The 18,695-nt window shown below is 50.3% G+C and overlaps 1 protein-coding gene across 19 annotated transcripts in view; it reads right to left on the bottom strand.

The window, feature by feature from the left end:
* The window catches only part of EPB41 (erythrocyte membrane protein band 4.1), a 196,468-nt gene extending 181,193 nt beyond the window's left edge, over window positions 1-15,275 (bottom strand). For 3 of the 19 annotated variants that reach the window (XM_057540414.1, XM_007170546.3, XM_007170548.3), the window contains exon 1: window positions 15,137-15,272. In XM_057540414.1, coding sequence (XP_057396397.1) covers window positions 15,137-15,150 — 14 coding nt within the window. In that variant the 5' untranslated portion in view covers window positions 15,151-15,272. Of the gene's footprint in view, window positions 1-471; window positions 692-15,136 lie in introns of those variants that run through there. The other 16 variants (XM_057540425.1, XM_057540433.1, XM_057540448.1 and 13 more) reach the window with 10 other exon arrangements.
* Window positions 15,276-18,695: the final 3,420 nt, after the last annotated feature.

Genomic DNA, 18,695 nt, shown 5'->3' with positions numbered 1-18,695 from the left:
GGGCTCCCTCCACCCCTCACATTGCGCCTGACTTCTCCAGACCGCCCAGCTACCTCTTCACCGAGAAACCTCTCTGCGGCTGCACCCCACACCTTCGCCGCCCGAAACCTGCAACCCGCCCCCATCTGGTTTCCTTACAGTGCTCCTGCCCACTGTACAATGACTGACAGACCAGACGGTACCGATTTCCCCTCGTCAAAAATGCACCCCGAGCCTAACTTTTAAACGCTCCCCCAGCGCCACCCCCGCCTCTTTCCCCTCAGGCCGGCCGCGTCCCGGCTCCAGCCCCTCGGCCACCGGCGTGCCGAGGGCGTGCGGAGGCTGTGGAGCGCGCTCCCCCGGCCCGGGCCTGCGGGGGGCTGGAGACAAAGAGGCTTCGGCGCCGCTGCGGCCTCCAGGACCGTCCCCTCGGGGACAGCTCCGCGCCCCCCACCCCAGCTCCGCTCGCGCGCCGCCGCCGCCTAGCCTCACCGCTGGCTCCGGGGCCCGGGCTCCCGCGCCCGCCTCTGCAGCCGCCAGACGAACAATGGCAGAAGGAGGCGCCGGCGTCCGAGGCTCGGCCCTCTGCGGCTCGCTGGCCCGCGGGCTGCTGGCGGGCGGACTGACTGACTGACTAACCCACCGGCGGAGGGAGGGAGGGAGCGAGCGAGTGAGGGAGCGAGCAGGCGGCCCCAGCGCGCGCCCTCCCGCCTTCACTCAGCGAAGCGAGGCCCGCCCGGCCCTTAGCCAGCCCGCCCCGCGCGCCCCTCCCCCTCTATTCGCCACAACATTGTAGTAAATTTCTACTGGATGGCGCCGCAGGGAAGTAGTGGGCCGGGCCCGCGGCCCGCCAGCCCATTGGCTGAGGCCAAGTTCTGGCTCCTCTCATTTCCCCCCCTCCCCTAGGCCGGTAAGTAGCAGGGAGGGGAAGGAAAAAGAGGGGAAAAGGCTAGGGGCTGGCGCGTGTGCGCAGGCGCAGGTCGAACCCGCTCTCGGGTCCGTGCGTTCTCGGCCCCTGAGGTACACACGTGGGGAACGTAGCCAGTGCCCTGGACGAAGGTGACGCCCTTTCCCACCCCACCCACCCCAAGGAGGGCCAGGTAAGGGTCTGAGATTTGGAAGTTGCTCCCGAGCTACCCACGCTGACTGTCCCCCAAATGGACCTAGTGACCTTGGGTAAGTCATTCAGCTTTTCTGGGCCTCAGTTTCCCCATCTACTAACTTGACGTCTCTAGGCGCCATTCCAACCCTGACATTCGATGAGACTTCACCTCTCCGGGCAGCTGTGTAAGGCCTGAAATGGATGCTGAGTGTTGTGGGCACGCCAAGATTTCAGCTGTCTTCTGCATTTACGGGTCTCCTAATTCTGCCCTGGCTGCCTCAAAATCATGAAAACTTAGCTTCGGAAGCCTGGTCTCCAGATGAACCTAGGGTTGCTCTGACAATTGCCTGATGTGCTGTTATTTCCTTTCATTAGTTTCAGAGGCCCCTTGGACCTTCATACTCCCTGCCAGGCTGGTGTCTGAACAGGCGAGCAGAAAGAAGGCTCTGTTTTAAGCATGGTCCCTATAAGGTAAGATAATTCTGGTATTCCCATTTTTGAGATGAAGAAACCCAAGCAGAGAGGCTTAGACCTGCCACGATAAGAAGCCAGGCAATCTGACATCGGAGCCTGTATATGACAGCTAGACCATCTCCTCGTATCTAATCACAGCCCCCTCACAACTCAGCTCAGCCTCTAGAAACAGACTACCTGAGTTCAATTCTCAGTCTCCCTAATTGTTTGCCCTACTCTGTGCTTGTTTCCGACCCATAAAAGGGGATAATAACAATTCCTACCTCATAAGAGTTATTGTGAAAATTAAATAAGTTAAAATAGGTAAAGGGCTGGGACTTCCCTGGTGGCGCAGTGGTTAAGAATCTGCCTGGCAATGCAGGGGACACGAGTTCGAGCCCTGGTCCAGGAAGATCCCACGTGCCGCGGAGCAACTAAGCCCGTGTGCCGCAACTACTGAGCTTGCTCTCTAGAGCCCATGAGCCACAACTACTGAGCCCATGAGCCACAACTACTGAAGCCCGCGCACCTAGAGCCCTTGCTCCGCAATGAGAAGCCACCGCAATGAGAAACCCGCACACCACAACGAAGAGTAGCCCCCGCTCGCCACAACTAGAGAAAAGCCCACGGCAGCAACGAAGACCCAATGCAGCCAAAAATTAATTAATTAATTTAAAAATATATATATGTAAAGGGCTTAGAACAGTGCCTAGCTCACAGTAAGATCTACCTAAGTGTTCATTATTACTGCTATCTGGAGACTAAAATATGGACTGAGAGCTGTGGGGCTCGCAGACATAATAATATATTTGGTAAGCACTCAATTGCCGGCACCGAGCTGAGCACATTACATGGTTATCTGTTTGAAACATCATAAGAGACCCTTGAGGACCACCTGACTACCCTATCTAAAACAGCCTCCACTTACACACCCTTGCCCTGCTTTAATTTTGTTTCATGGCACTTTTACCTGACTTTCTACTATATATTTACTTATTTGTCCCTCTCAATAAATTGCTGCAGTTTAGACTCACTAGACTGCAAGCTCCAGGAGGGCAGGGACTTTGTCCTCTTGCTCATCTCCCAGAACAGTGCACACTAAATAAGTATTTGCTGAACGAGTGAATGAGTTATCCCCATGTTATATATAAGGAAGCTGAGGCTTAGTTAGGTCAGGTGACTTGGCCAAGGTCGTTCTGTGTACTAGGGGTGAAGCACCTGTTCTTGAATATTCTGGTCCCCTGCCTCAGGTCCTCAGGTTCAGGAGCTCTAGCTCTACCACCTCTGTGCCTCAGAGGCTTCCTTCACCTATCAGACCTGGAAATCTGGTGCCATGAAGGATAAATCCTGAAGATCAATCACAAGACAGCTCACCACTACCACCACTGTGTTATCCAGCAAATACAGGTTCATGAAAACCAATATTCTCTATGCCATGAAGTGCTAGGCAATGACACACTGTACTTAAAGAGGCTTCACTGGAGTGTGTAGTATTTAATAATCATCACCCTGAAAAAAAAGTGGGGATCTTAGGCTAGCAGAAAACAGCCAGACATAAGGCAGATGTAAACCATTCAAATGCCGAGTGCCGTGCAACACCACACCAAAACTGTTGACACAGGCTTTAGAATCTTAAAGGTTTCAAATCCAGTCCTGGCTTTTAATTCTTAGGCTGGAGATGAAAGGGCTTTGTAAACTGTAAAGTACTATCCACACATGAGGGATTTTTGTTATTAGTTAGGTACACACCATCACCTGTTAAGCTAAGTGCCAGATCCTTGAGTATAGCAGGGCCCAACACATAGCAGGGGGTGAGAGGAAAAGTAATGCCCAATCCAAAGGCAGAGAAACTACCCTTACTCCTGTGCCCATCTGCCCTCTCAGAAGAGGCCTCTGCAAACCAGGCATCCGGTCCCAGCTCGCCCTGCAGAGGCTGCCACTGAGTACAGGGTAAAGGTCCCAAGCACCATCTCTGCAGCTAATTTCCTAGGAAGAAACTCAGCTCCCTCCCTGCCTGCTGCTCCATGCTCACATCTGGGTGGCGGCTGTGCCATGCGTGCTCCAAGCCCCAGGATGGGGTCTCTAGGGGCCATCTCTATCCCGCCTGCCAGCTGAGCCCACCTCTGCCTCCCCCACCACCCCTCCTTTTCCTTCCTAGGGAATACAGGCCCTGCAAGCTGCCTCTCAGCCCCTGGAGCGGTCAAGGGCACTAAGGGAAAAAAAGAAAAAAGACAACATGAAAGGGTCCTAATCCGTCCCCATTGCAAACTGAGCTCCAGCAAAAAGCAAACACCAGCTGCACAGAAGAGGGTGAAATTAGACGGTGAAATTAGGTGGTGACCAGGGGGGAAGGCCAGGGAGAGTAGATGGGGCCTCCGATGACCTGGAAAAGATGAGATTGGAAGAAGGCGGGGGTGGGGTGGGGGAACAGTTGGAGTCTGAACCATTCCCAAATCCGGGATGTAGGCAGATTAGGGACACAGCTGGCCTGAAGCCCCAGTGGTAGGGCTCGTGGAAAACATTTGTCGGTTGTGGGGAGTGGCAAGAGATGAAGAGGGCTTTGAAAAGCTGGGCCCACCAGCAAAGTGTTCTGAACAGTCACTACTGAATAAAAACCAATCCTGGTACCAAAAGTACATGAAGAGTAGAGCTTTCCATCCAGCCCATGGTAATAAAATTGCAGTCATTTTAGACCTTTTTAACACAAATGACAAATCAAACAAGCTATAACAAGGTGGAAAATTTGCTGTTTATACAGTGGTATACCTTTCTAGGGGATTATTTTTAGTAGTAGTGTTTGCATTGTTAACAGAAAATACAGTTAAGTAAGAAAAAATATTTTAATCAACATAAAGCCATCAATCAGAAATAACTACCATCAATATTTTGGTGGGAGACTTCCCTTCTAGTACCTCTCCTGACAGATATACTTTTTTGTTTATATATATTAAGTCATATGAAATTGCTGATTTTATAGGTTAAAATGGTCAAGTATCAGCAATTGCATATGGTTCAGCCTAATGCTTTTTTAAATTTTAGATCATATTGTTTCAGAACCAACTTTTTTCTCCTAACAATATATTATGGCATCCACAGTGCCCTCAAGTGGATGTACCATAATTTAATTAAACCTAAATGTTATTAGACATTTAGGTTATTTCCCATTTTTCTCTCTTTTTATTTCTTTTTTCTTTTTCTTTCCCTTTTTTTCCCCATTTTTCTCTCTCATATACTTGACAAATATCCTTTTATCTAAATCATACCCATGATTATTTTTTAGAACACACTGACTGCAGCATATATTTTTTAATTATAACATACACAGCTGCCTGTGCTGGTCATTTTTTGAGGTAAAAGCAAAAGAAATCAGCAGATGCAATGAAAGACAATACCATGAATGAATACTCTTTCACATTTGAAAACACAAGAGCATGTTTTGACCTCTTTGATAGAATGCACTTTGCTTACAAAAATTGCATTAAGCTCTGTTTTAAAGAGTTCCCTGTGCACAGTAAAAGCAAAAACAGCTAAGTATGATTAAAATCCATATATTGGATTTGGCAAGTTATGTCCTTTCTGCTGTGAAGACACTCCAAGAAACAAGGGGCAGAAGGGAAGGAAGTCGAAATTGTAAAAGAGGACCCAGTGGACCGTTTAGTAAGGTATTGCTTTAGGCCTCTAGATTCACAAAATGTTAGAACTGGATAGGCCCTTAGAGATCATCAAGCCCAAGCTGGTTTTAAACATATTGGGAAATGGGTCCAGAAACTGGAAGAGACTTGCCTGAGGTCACATAGCACGGGGGCGGCAGAGCCCAAACTTGAACCCAAGTTTTCTGACCCCTACTCCAGATTCTGTTCACTGCCTTCTTCTAAGTGCAGCTACATTTCTCGTCCAAAGCTGGAGGCCAAGCTAAATTGTACAGCCATATAACCTAGGACTGTCTGAGCCGGGAGGGACCTTAGAGATAAGTTATTATTAAAAATAATGACCCACCGTGATGAAGAGTGGCCCCCACTTGCCGCAACTAGAGAAAGCCCTCGCACAGAAACGAAGACCCAACACAGCCATAAATAAATAAAAATAAATAAATAAAAAATAATGACCACTACATTTATTAGATATTTACTACGTGCCAGGCACGTACTGAGTACTTTATATGCATTAGTGCACTTAGCCGCATAGCAACCCTGCAAAGTGTTATCAGCCTCAATTGCAGTTGAAGAAACTACAGTCTAGAAACATTAGGTGATTTGCCCAATGTCACACAGTTTAAACAAAGTCCATCTGCTACCACTGTCCTCGGCTCCACACTGCTTTCATATCACTCTCAGGAAAGCACTTTGGAAATGAGATGAAAGAACAACATCAACATCTGTCCCAAGACCCCAGGGAAAGGCTGTTGTGGCTGCTTCTGATTGGAGCCCTGGGACATTCAAGGAGGGACCCAAGAATCTGACCTCCCATGACCCTCCCCAACCCCCTTCTCTCACCAGCTGGAGTATACCTAATGTCCCTGATCCAGCCAAGCCTCCAGCTCACTCAAGCTTAACCCACTAATTCTCTATCCCTCAGGCAGGGAACCCTCTAGGCCCAGAGGGTTTCCCAAGAAACATGGGAACAGGCTCAGTGCCACCAGCTAGCTGAGCCCCTTCTAAACCTGCTAAAGTCAGCCTGGCCCAACCCTCCCCTGGGAGAGGGTAGAGGAGGAGCTATGGGGAAGCAGGAGGAGACTGGGTACCCAGAAATGGCCAGGTTTGACTTGCCCTAAGATCCTCCAAAGCTGCTGTGGCAGGACAGTTCCTGAGCTGTCTGTCTAGCATTTAGCTAGTCTCCATTTCTAAGCCTTCCAGTGACTGGGGGTTTTTCCATGGGGAAAAAAGAGAGAAATGACTACAAATAAGTCCAGCCTCAGCTCTGCAGTAAGTTCACTGTGTGACTGTGGGCAAGTCACTTACCCTCTCTCTTAGTCAGCTCGGTCTGCTTAACAAAATGCCATAGACTGGGTGGCTTAAGCAACAGAAACTTATATTCTCACAGTTCTGGAGGCTGGAAGTCCAAGATCAGGGTGACACCCTGGTCAGATTCTGGTGAGGGCTCTCTTCCTGGCTTGCAGACAGCCACCTCTTCTCATGTCCTCACATGGCAGAGAGAGGGGGAGCTCACTGATATCCCTTCTCATAAGGACACTAATCCCATCATGAGGGCCCCTCCCTCATGACCTCATCTAATTCTAATCACCTCCCAAAGGCCCCATCTCCAAATACCACCACATTGGGATTAAGGCTTCAATGTGAATTTTGGGCAGGACACAAATTTTCATCCATTACACCCTCTCTGGGCTCCCATTTCCACACCAATCAAATAGAGGTACCCACCCAGGATATCACACGGGGTAGCAAGAAGGATCAATTATGTGGGAGGTGCAAAGGGTTCTTCAGATTACAAGCCCACACCTGTGCTAAGTATGATTTTTATTGTTTATTTTTATTCTGCTGTCAACCAAGCAGAAAAAAATCCTCAATCCCAAGGCAAAAGCCTCCCTGGAACTGAGGACATGCTGGTCCCCCCTTTCTTCATCCAGCAGACATTATTGAGCACCTCTTATGTGTAGGCACTGGGGATCACGGGATGAATGAGATGAGACCAGTAGCACCAAGAACAAACACCTTCATCATCATCCCATATTCAGGTGATGGCAAGCAGAGATAAAAGGATTGGGGGCTTTTAAGGTAAGCAGACCGAGGTTCAAATCAAAGCTCCACCACTGAGATGCTATGTGAGTTCAGGCGAGTCACTACTTCTCTCTTCCTTATCTATAAAATGGGGATGACATCTGCTAGCCATTGTACCAAGTACTCTTCACGCAACACGTCACTGAACCTTTACAACAGCCCCTTGAACACGGTATGACTCTAATTCCCATTTTACAGATGAGGAAATAGAATCTCAGAGAAGTGAAAAACTTACCCAAGATCACCCAGCTAGTAAGAGTCAGAGTTAGGATTCAAACCCACATCTGCCTGGCTTTATTGCTAGTACCGTCTTACAGTTTACAGATTGCCTGCATTCGGGTAATGGTCATTATAATAATACCAGCATAAAGAGTACTCTCTATGTGCCTAGATTCTTTACCTGCATTCCCTTATTTAGTTGTCACAACAACCCTATGGAGTGGGTACTATTTTAACCCCATTCTTTAGCTTTGGGACCTGAAGTCAGAGAGGTGAAGCAATTTGCCCAATGTCACACAGCTAAGAAGGGGTATAGTGGGGAAACCAAGTGTGTCTGACTCCAGAACCCTATCCTTGCCCACTACACTATCCTGCCTTTCTTCCCTGGTGAAGCCAAGCAGGTGTCTATCTCTTTATCTCTGTTTGACAAATGAGAAAGCTGAGGCCCAGCAAAAGGTACTGATGTGCCTAAGGGGACCCAACAACTCAGCAGCTAAGCAGGGACTTGAACCCAAGCTCCTGAGCCTTAAACATAGGGTTATTTCCTCCACCCATAATACCTGAATCCTGGGCACCAGAAAATGGCCCTGTGAGCTGGACCTTTGGGAACTATACCTCCCCCAGAGGCATGGGGACCCCCCTCTAAACCAGGCTAGGCATGGAGAGCCAAGCATGTGGGGGAGAAGAAACTTTGCAGAATACTGCCTGGGGAAGACAGCGATTGAGCTGGTATGCAGGTGCCCCTAGCTTTGGGCACCTCTGTCTTGGTCTTCCTAAGCCATGGACCCATAGCTGGGAAGGGGGTAGTTATACAGGAAGCCACTCCAGGCCTGGGCCCCTGCTGGCTAGCACAGCTCTTTGCTGTGATTTCTGCTGAAAAACAAAAAGCTCAATCCTCTGGGCCTAAGTGCTAATTACCAATAATGACATAATAACCATGTGGGCCCAACAGCCAAAGAGTCCCAACTAGAAATTCTGCATAGCTCAGACTCAGGAACAAAAGATTTGGGCACTCCAGCTGAAACTGATGCTCTGGCAGAAAATGTCAGAAGCTAAAGGGCTTCAGGGTTGACCCAACCAAGGTATTATCTGGCAGATGGAGATGATGACCACTCATACAATTATTTATTGAGAATCTAGTGTGTGTGTGTGTGTGTGTGTGTGTGTGTGTGTGTGTGTGTGTGTGTGTGTACGCGCTCAATAGTGCTAGACCCAGAGAGAAGAGGCTTCATTTATTCATTAATTCACTCCACAAATATTTACTGAGCACCTACTATGAACCACACACTCTTCTAGGTACAAGGGATATAACATTGAACAAGAAAGACAAATATTACCATCGTCACTGAGCTTACATTCCAGTGGGGGGAGTCACACAATAAGCAAATATTCTAGAAAATATTGTATGTCAAAAAGTGATAAGTGCTGTGGAGAAAAATAAGCCAGGAGGGAGGATAGGGAGTGTTGGTGTTGTAGTGCCACACTGTTAAATAGAGTAGTCAGGAAAGGCCTTACTGAGCAGGTGACATGTAACCAAAAAAAATTAAGGAGATGAGAGAACAAGTCATGAAAGGATCTGGGGGTAAGTGTTCCAGGTCGAAGGACCAGCAAGTGCAAAGGCCCTGGGGTGGAAGTGTGGCTGGTGGATTCAAGGACTTGCTGCCTGAGATCATACCTCTAGTCATTAACAGAGCTGGGAGAGAAAAGGCATCAGACAGACTGATCACCCACTGTGTACCTGAACTCTCTTACATCTTAGGACAATTCTGGAGGTAAGGATTATGCTCACTTTTCTCACCACTTTACAGTTGAGGGAATGAGACCCACAGAAGAGAAGTAATGATCCCACATCACACATCTAGAATAGGCAGGTCTGCTTGCCTCCAGCTTTCTCTGGCCTCCCTGCTCCTCTTCTCTATGCCCTGTCTGTGCAAATCCTAAATAAGTATGTGTTGAGTGAATGAATGAACAGATGAATCCTGCACATTCTCAAGCCCTGCCTTCTCCGTGAACTGCTTCCTAACTGGCCTTGGCTGATTTCTTCTTGTCTCTGCTAATCTAAGAATAACAACAACAATAATTCCAGTGTGCCAGCTATGGATGGAGTACTCCACCTGAATTATCTAATTTATCCCTTAAGTACCTATGAGAAGGTGCTAATATTTTTCCCATTTTGTAAGTGAGAAAAGTAAAGCTCACTGAGGTAGAACAACTTGCTAGAGGTCCCACAGCTGGTCAGTGATGAAACTGCGATTTAAACTGAGCTCTGTTGGCCCTTCTTTTAATCCTGTAATGTTAGTAGAAACCTCTGACATCAATCCATCCCCATCCTTTTAGAAAACAGAAAACAGAGGCTCAGAGAGGTCAGGAAGAGCAGGGTGAGGGCTGCAGCCCTCCAGCCCCCAGTCTGGTGGTCCTTCTACTCTTCCACATTTGGGGCTGTGGACCAGGTTTGCCCTTCTAGGCCTATTTCACGGCTTCTGCAAAAGTCTTAGTGTCGTCTTAGCTGCCTGAGGGCAGTTCCAGGGAACTCAAGAGTCCACCTCTGTCCCCTCAGCCCTCAACTGTCTCCACAGTAAAATCAGCTGAGGCCTGGGTAATGCAAGACCCTTCTGACTCTGCTTTTCAAAGCACTTGCAGTGGCATTTGATCAGAGGAGGCTGCGGAGGGGAAACTCTGTCATCATGTGGCTCCTGGAAGAGAGATCATGCAGGCTTGGTGCCAGGAGGGCAGAGATGGGCAAGGGGCAGAGGCCAAAATCAGGCCAAGGGTGAGGATAGAGTGTTCTAGCCAACTAGGAAGGGGGAGGTGGGGGAGAGGGGGCAAAAGATGCTGAGCCTCTGGCTTTAAAACCAGTTTATTGGGTGTCATCTGTTCAACAAGAAACTGTATCAAATACTCCAGGTTCCTAGACTGGGAAGAGGTAGGGCAGAAGAAGGTTCTCAGAGGCAGCAGTTATAACAGCGGTAACAGTTGCTACCTACCACTGAGGCCTCACAGTGCTGGACCCTGGACTAAGTGCTTTATCTACATTATTGCCAATCCTCACAGTAAAATCAGCCCCATTCTACAGCAGAGGAAACTGAGGCTCAGGGAGGTGAAATGATAGCCATCATCACAACCGTTCACAGGATAGTACAAAAAGGGTCCGGAGACCTAGGTTCCTGCTGCATGACCTTGCGCCATCAGCCACCTGCTCTGATCTGAGGTTCCTGCATCTGTGCCAAAAGGGACTTGGTCACCAGCCTTTGCCGTAAAATCCAAGAGGCTCAGGGATCCAGTTCTGCCCAGACTACGGGGCCTCCCACAGATACGGGACATCACTCTGCTGCTGGCTTTGGCCTCCAGCCCAGGAGGGGCCTCTAGGGTGGGGAGTTGGGGAGAGCCCTGCCCTCAAGACTGAGCGTCCTTGGGCCTGAGGCCAAGGGGGGGCAAGGGGTAGGAGGGAGCAAGCTCGGCAGTGGGCCAGGACCCCTCTGGAGATTTGGGCTTGTTTCTTAATCCTTTCCTTCCTTTGTTGGCCAGAGCTCACTGCCAGGAGAGGCAGGGGAAGCAGTGGGTGGGACCAGAGAGACGGAGAAGTCCAAAACATGATGATTTAAGTAGAGTTTCTTTTGATGGGTGCCCATTACATTCAGACACTGTACAAGGCCATTTGTGGGGATTACCTCATTGAAGCCTCCGCCCTTTCCTGTGAGGAAGGCTGCTGTCCCCATTTTACTGAGGTGGAAACTGAGGTTCAGAGAGGGCAAATGACCGAAGGCCACACAACTTATAAGTGGCAGAGCCAGCAGGGAACCCAGGTTGTTAACTCCTGAGAGAGGCAGCCACTGGGTGTGACTAGAGTGGGGGTAAGAAGGGACAAGGAGGGAAGGAGGGGGGATGGGAGAAGAGGAGGGTGGAAAGGGCCCTGGCAGTCTCTATGAGGGGAGCAGGCAGTTATGAAGATGCAGGAAGGAGAGAGTAGCAAGCGATCATCTCCAAAGTGACCATCTCCAAAGCCCTGCGTGATCTAGGTCTGCTTCCCTGTCCAGCCTCACCTCCCATCACCACCTACCTCTCCCTTTTTGCTCCGGCCATACCAAACTACGTACTTAGGACCCAAGCACATTGTGTAGGTTCAAGCCTTCACACACGCTGTTGCCTATGCCTAGAAATCTGTTCCCTCCACTGCCCACCTAGAGAGCTCTTATTCATCCTTCAAGTCCCAGCTTAGCTATCTCTTCCCCTGAGGACTAGAGTTAAGCACCTGCTGGGCTGGGCTCGCTCCGAAGTGCTTCATGCTTCCTGAAGGGTAAGAACCCCCTCTGAGTTACCTTTGTGCCCCCAGAACCTAGTACACAGTCCATGCTCAATAGATGTATGTTGTCTATACTTGTATTTTATCACTGAGCCTTTGAGGCAGGCAAAACAGGTTTTCTTATCCTCTCTCTCAAGGCGAGGACCACAGGGCAAGAGAAGGAGTGACTTCCAGGGGCCACACAGACATTCAGTGACACTGGCAGGGCTAGAACCCAAGGCTTGTCTGCACCTCACAGCCCCTGTCCGGCCTCCACCCCAAAGAGCTCTCTTCCCTGCTAGACCTGCCAGGTTCACCACGAGGGACCCCCAAGGCAGAAGTAGCGGGCATGGGCCCTGGGGGACCTGAGGCAGAAGGTGGCAAGGAGCAGACAAGTGGCTTTTACCCCCCGACCCAGCTGTGTCCCTCAGCCAGAGACCCCAGCGGGCCCCATCACCCCCAGACCTAAGACCTCACTCTCACCTCTTCCCCCTCCTGCCTGCCCACTGCAGTCTAGCTCGCCTTGCTGGCTCTGCCTCCTGGACAGAGCTCACAACCCCCCGCTGCTCCCCATCCCGTGGCTCAGTCCCAGGCCCCATACCTCAGCATCACTCACCTGGAGAGTTGCCCCTGCCCCTTCCCTCCTGTCTGTCCTCCGCACAAGGTGATCCTCCCGAAATACAAGCCTGGCCACGCCATTCCCCTGCTTCATAGCCAATGGTCCCCCATGGCCTCTGGGCCAAGTCCCCTAACTCCCCTGAGCCTGTCTCTCCAGCCGCATCCCACCAAGTGCAGGTCACGGCTCAGTACCTTGGCAAAGCAGTTCCTTCCACTAGGAATGCCCTTTCTCCTGGTCTTTGCCTGAGGAGATGTTCACAGTTCACACTTTAGTGCTTCAATCAAAGGTGGACTTGGTAGTTTCTGTGTCCTCCTCCCCAACCAGACTCTGAGCTCCCAGGCGAGGAGGCAGTGGGGGCAGAGATGACACAGATTCACCTCTGTGCCTCATGCCCAGCACAGGGCCTGGCACAGACTGGGTATGAATGAAAGCAGATGGCTAGGAAAGGGAGGTACATTCCTACTTCCAAGAGGCCTCCTCCCTCCCTACATGCAGGTGACTTTCAGAACCTGTTAGATTGGTTACTACCTGCCTGTCCCCAGCGGGTTCCTCCCAGGCCTGGTCTCCACTGTCTCAAGAGGGATATCTTTGTAATCCCAAAATAATACTTATAATTATAACTGTAATAACAATAATTACTATCATTGAGTACTCACCGTGTGCCTTACGTGCATTATTTAATCCTCATAAGAACTCTTAAGAGGTAGGTAGTTTCTTTTTTTATCCCCATTTTACAGATAAGCAAACTAAGTCTCTACGAGGTTAAATGTCTTGCCCAAGGTCACACAACTAGTAAGCGATAGACGCAGAATTCAAAGCCAGGTCTGTCTGACTCTCAACAACTACACTGGCAGGCCTTCTCCTGCTTTCTGTTCTCTCCTTTCTTCAAAACTCTTGGAGCACCAAGCTGGGTGGGGGTACTGTGCGTGTGCATGTGCATGTGTGTGTGTGTGTGTGCGCACACGTGTGTGAGTGTGTGTGTGTATCTATATATTCAGCAAACAGCCCAGCAGCCCCCACCAATACTGTGCTGGGCAATGGAGATGGACAGAGAAGACTCAGACCCAGCCTCTGCCTCCTTTGGGGAAGTAAGAGGATTTCACACTAATAATTGTGGCCTTGGGGTGAGCAGACTTGGGTCTGAACCCCAGCTCCACCCCTAAATAACTATGTGACTCTGGGTAACTCACTTGATTTACTCTGCACCAATTCCCTCATCCATAAAGTTGAGGCCATAATGCCTACCTCATAGGGTCACTGGGAGGACTAGATGAGATAATGTGTCTAAAATAACATATAACAACCAGCCCAGCATATGAAAAATATCCAATAAGTGGCAATAGTACATATGATGATTAGAGAGTCTCAGGATCCCCCGGCCAAGGTGGGATGCAATTCTCCAGGGCCCTCCCTGGAGCCTCCTCAGCCAGGGCCCAATAGTAATAGTGATGATGATTCCTACTCCACCCATTTGCTCACTGAATAATCCTTCAAGGGAAATATGCTTTATTAACCCTATTTTACAGGTGAGGTAACTGAGGCCCAGAGAAGGTGGTTTACTGAACCAAGTCACACAGCAAAAAATGGCAGAGCTGGGACCTCCACTCAGCTACTTCCACACTGGGCAGAAGCCAGCCCTTATCCCTGGCCCTAGCCTACTGGGGAGTCTGGGGTTCCTGACTCCTAGATTCTAGTTCCACCCAGGTGGGAAGTTAAAAGTAGGAGAAAGGAACCAAAAAGAGGAACACTTTACTTAGTCCTCTCCCAGAATGAGCCCAGGCCTGGGAGAAAACCAACAGTTACCAAGCAGGGCCCTGTGCCCCTCACTTCTCACTGGCTCCTTCCCACGCCCGTGTGGGGCAAGTGCTGTGATATGCATGTCGCAGATGAGGTCTCCAAGACTCAGAGAGGTTAGTGACTTATCCAAGATCACACAGCTAGGAAAGTAGCAGTCCTAGGAGGCAGAGTCCCTCCTCATCCCTCCCTCCTTCAGCCCCAGACCTCCCCAGCCACCCCACCCTTCTGATGAAATCCAGAGGCTCTGCCACTCCTTCCCCAGGCCTAAGCAGAGGCCCTGAGTCTCGCTGCCTAGGCCCCTCTCTCTGCTGACTGATGCCTGCTTGGTACTTGACCCTACACTCAGTTCAGAGGACCCAGAGCTCACTTAACAGAGACCTGGCCCCCAAGGAATGCACAATCTTGGGAGCAAAGAGGGGACTCATGCTCACTGAGCCCCTGTAAGGCTGGGCACTTCATATGCATTAGCCATTTAATCCAATACAAAGCACAATGATGGGTGCATAGTGATGCTGAATTAATATTTTCTTTCATTCGGAAATATTCATTGCATACCTACTACGAGCCACTCTATCCTCAGTGCTGGGATACAGCAGTGCACAGGTGAACAAACATCCGGGCCCTGGCCCTCGTGGGGCTTACGAGAATAAAAGAATAAACATACTTGTGTCAGGTAGGTGTTAACATTCCCACTTTACAGATGCAAACGGAGACGCAAAGAGCCACCCATCAGTGGCTAAAACCAGACGCAAAAATCACTGCATCAGTGTGTCAGGAGTCTGGAAAGAAGTCAGCTGGTTGTGATAGGATCCTAACTTCAGAGTTAGGATCTTCCCTCAGCTCTTCCTCCCCCACCCCGGGCCTCCCTTTACACCTCCCAGTGGCCTCAGAGCCACAGGACGCGCATTAGAATAAAGCCCATGTGGCAGTTACTTAGCCAAACCAGTACTCACCCAGAAGCAGCCATGGGGTCACGCAGCCGTCAGGGGAGAAGCCGTGGAGTCATCGCCGCAGTGGCACATGGAAGCAAAAGACAGCAGTGAGATACAAGCACAGTCAACAAACAAGTCTTTGGGGCCCCTCTTTGGCCTGAGCCTGGGCCCGGCGAGGGGGGGGGAACCCTGCCCTTCTCTCTGCCTCCGGGGCTCTTTGGGGCAGATACCCTCTTAGTCAGCAGTCTGATAGTCTGATAATCTACCCTGAGCTCATCGGGTCTCCATGGGCCCAGCCCACTGGAGGCAGCAGGATCCCTGCGGACAAACATTAGCTGAGTACCTACTGTGTGCCAGGTGTTGGTCCCTGCCCTCATGGAACCTACAGTCAGTGAGGAAGCAATCTTATAAATAATAACCGAATTACAACTGTGATGAGTGCTTCAAGGAGGAGACTTAAGAACTTGGGTTCATACCCTGGCTCTACCATGTACTAGCTTGGTGACATTGGGCCTATTTCTTAACTTCTCTGTGTCTCAGATTTTCATCTGTAAAATGCGGAAAGTATTAGTACCCACGTCCAGGGTTGTTGTGAAGATTAAGTAAATTAATATATGTAAAAAATTTTGAACAATGCTTGGCACACAGTAACACAGCAAACTTCATAAATGTTAGCTACTGTTATCACAGGGAGCTGTAGGCATGGGTTTCAGAGAGATCTGGTGTGGGTCAGGCCACCATCTACCTGAGAAGGTAGAGACTAAAGGAGACAATGAGAGGTGAAGCTCTGAGCCCAGTGCCTGGTGCATGGTAACAAATTACTCAATAAATAGTGGTGACATTCTTAGGGTTGTTCTCCAGTGCATCACCCCAGGGTAAAGCATCTCAGCAGAGTTGCTGTCAGAAATGCTCCCTCCCCACAAACACACACCCAGAAGTGCAGCTTTGGACTGAAAAATAACCAGCACCCACATTCTCACCTGATTCCACAAATGCCTCATCTCCTTTGACCTTCACAATAACCCAGGAAGTGGACAAAGGCAAAATTATTACTATTCCCATTTTACAGATGAGGACAGTGAGGTGAAGGGACTCCTCTCTGTGTGTTCTTGGCCGCTCACTTCACATCTCCAAGACTAGTTAAGTGGTCAAGCCAGGATTCCAACTGGCATCTGCCTGGATTTTGTTCTCCAGGTCTTCCCTTCCATTTTGCCCTTCAGTCTCTGCCATACTAGCTGTCCAGCCCCAGACAAGCCTTTGAACCTCTCCAACCTCAGTCCCTTCATCTAAAATAGTTGTTGTCAAACAGCCAGCCCAGGATCCAAGCTGTTCCTGACCCAAACTCTCCCTCCGCAGGCTCAGCCACTACTACCCGACCCCTCCTCTAACCCTTGACCGCATTGCCAACCTCAGCCTCTCACCCACAGGCCAAGGAATGTCTGTACTCAGCTACTCTAAACCCATGCTTTACAGATGGAGAAACTGAGGTCCAAATTGGCCACATACCCAGGGTTGCCTTTCAGTGCCGAGCTCTTGCACTGAGCATAGGCAGGTGGGGCTGGCCCTCTGGAGAAACTCCCTGTGAGGCCCTGACCCCCAAGTTGCTCCTGCTCCTTTCCCCCCTCACTAGAACCAGTGGGCACCCACAGAGCCTGTCCCCCACCTCCCCAGCCTGAATATCCCAGAGCTCTGAGCTCACCCAGCAGGGGTCAGGCAGGTTCTGCAGGTAAGGGCGAAGCAATGTGGGCACCTCAGTACCTACGGGGTGGAGTCTCCCCGTTTAAGCTGAGTCTAGGCTTTGGAGGCAGACAGACCTGGCTTAGAATCCCAGCCCAGCCACTTCTTAGCTGTGTGACTTTGGTCAAGTCAATTCACTCCCTGAACTCCTGTGAAATAGGGATAATACCTATTCCCTCACGGGGATGTAAGAATTATGAGGAATACGTAATGTTGCATATTAAAGGCTAGGCACAGAGCGCCATGCACAGTAAGTGCTCGAGAGGCTGCAGTTCCAACTGTGATTCGAGAACACAGGCCAAGAACAGGACTTGGAGGCCCATCACACTCAACCTTGCCCTTGCCCCATTCTCTCCCCCTCCCCTCATGTGGGGTGAGGGTAGTCCCAAACCAGGTCCCGGAGGCTGTAGTAACAGGCACCGGAAGATCCTTAGAGACTCTAGGCTCATCTGCCCTTCTCATTTCACAGAAAGAGAAACTGAGACCCAGGGAGAAAAGTGACTGCCCACAGACTGTCAGGGAGTGGAATCCTGCCCCATTAATAAACATCAGAATCTTAGGCCCTGGGGAAATTCTGAATGCCCCATCCCCCAGGGGACTATCATAAAGGTCCACTCTGCAAATCCCCAACAAATCTCAGGCCACCATGACCTCTATGGTGAGTCTTTCATGGGTATCCTATTCAGCTCTTTGGCCAGCTGACCCATATATGTCACACAGTAGGTGCTCAGGAAAGGCTTAGGGAAAAACCACATGAAATTACTCTTTGGCTCCACAGCTCTGCTCAGGCTCCCCCTCCAGAGGTCTCTCCCTGCACCTCCCTTCCTCACTTCCACCACAGCCAGCTTCTGTCTCAGGTCCTATCAGCTGTACCCAACTCCAGCCAGCAGAGCTCTGGGCCTCCAGAGGCCTGTACTGCATCAGCATCTTCCCAGCCAGGCTGGGAGGTTCCTGCCCAGCAGAGTCAGCCAGGCTCCCTGTCAGGGTCCTCTCTGCAAAGGAGGTGCTGGCCTTGCCCTGCCAGGGGCCCCACCCCCACTGACCTAGGGAGTGGGGCAGCCTGGGAGCTTCTATTGGCACCTGGGGCCTTCAGGAGGGAGGCCAGCCTGGTCTAGGCAGTTCAGGGATGGGCTGAGCAGGAAACACATGCATGTCAGCCACACACCCAGGCATTCCACCTGCATCCCACATTGCTAGGACCTGGCAGGCTCTGCCTGTCTCTCCTGTATACCCAGAGGAAACCTCAGGGCTTTTCCTCACTCTATTCCTTTCTTAAAACACCCCCGTTGGCCTGTTCCCAGAACAGTTATCATTCTGGTCACTGCACACGCTTTGCCTCATTTGATTCTGCTAATGCCTGTAAGATCTGGATTACTGACTAAGGAGGAACCTGGGCCTCAGAGAGGTGAAGTGATTCATGCAAGGTCACATAGCAAGGAAGTGGCAGGAGCAGGATTCAAACCCAGTTCTGCTGCATGTAAAGCCTACAGGGTACCAGAAGTCCCCTTCTGTCCCTCCTCTGTGCTCCCTACAGCTTCTGGATGCCCTTCTTCCCAAAACTTCCACCCCCTCTGCAAAGTCTCTCCTCCCCCATTCCTAGTCAGAATTAACAATTACCACCTCATAGCTGCTATTAACACCTTGTTTACATGCACCCGACAGCAGCAGGTACCTGAAGGCAGGGAGTGATCCCAGTAAGTGCTCCTTAGACCTGAGAGTCTGTCACTTCTATCTCCACCCTCCCCCGCCCTCCATGCAAAAGTCCTCTGGCCTCCTCCTGTTGATCGCCTGCCCACACCAGTCCCCAGGCCTGTAACTGGGGTGAAGTTGGGAGCATGCAGTA

The sequence above is a fragment of the Balaenoptera acutorostrata genome, chromosome 1, assembly GCF_949987535.1.
Source record: "Balaenoptera acutorostrata chromosome 1, mBalAcu1.1, whole genome shotgun sequence".
Taxonomy (NCBI): domain Eukaryota; kingdom Metazoa; phylum Chordata; class Mammalia; order Artiodactyla; family Balaenopteridae; genus Balaenoptera; species Balaenoptera acutorostrata.
The sequence above is the reverse complement of the archived record's forward strand: the minus strand, read 5'-3'. Positions and strand labels throughout refer to the sequence as shown.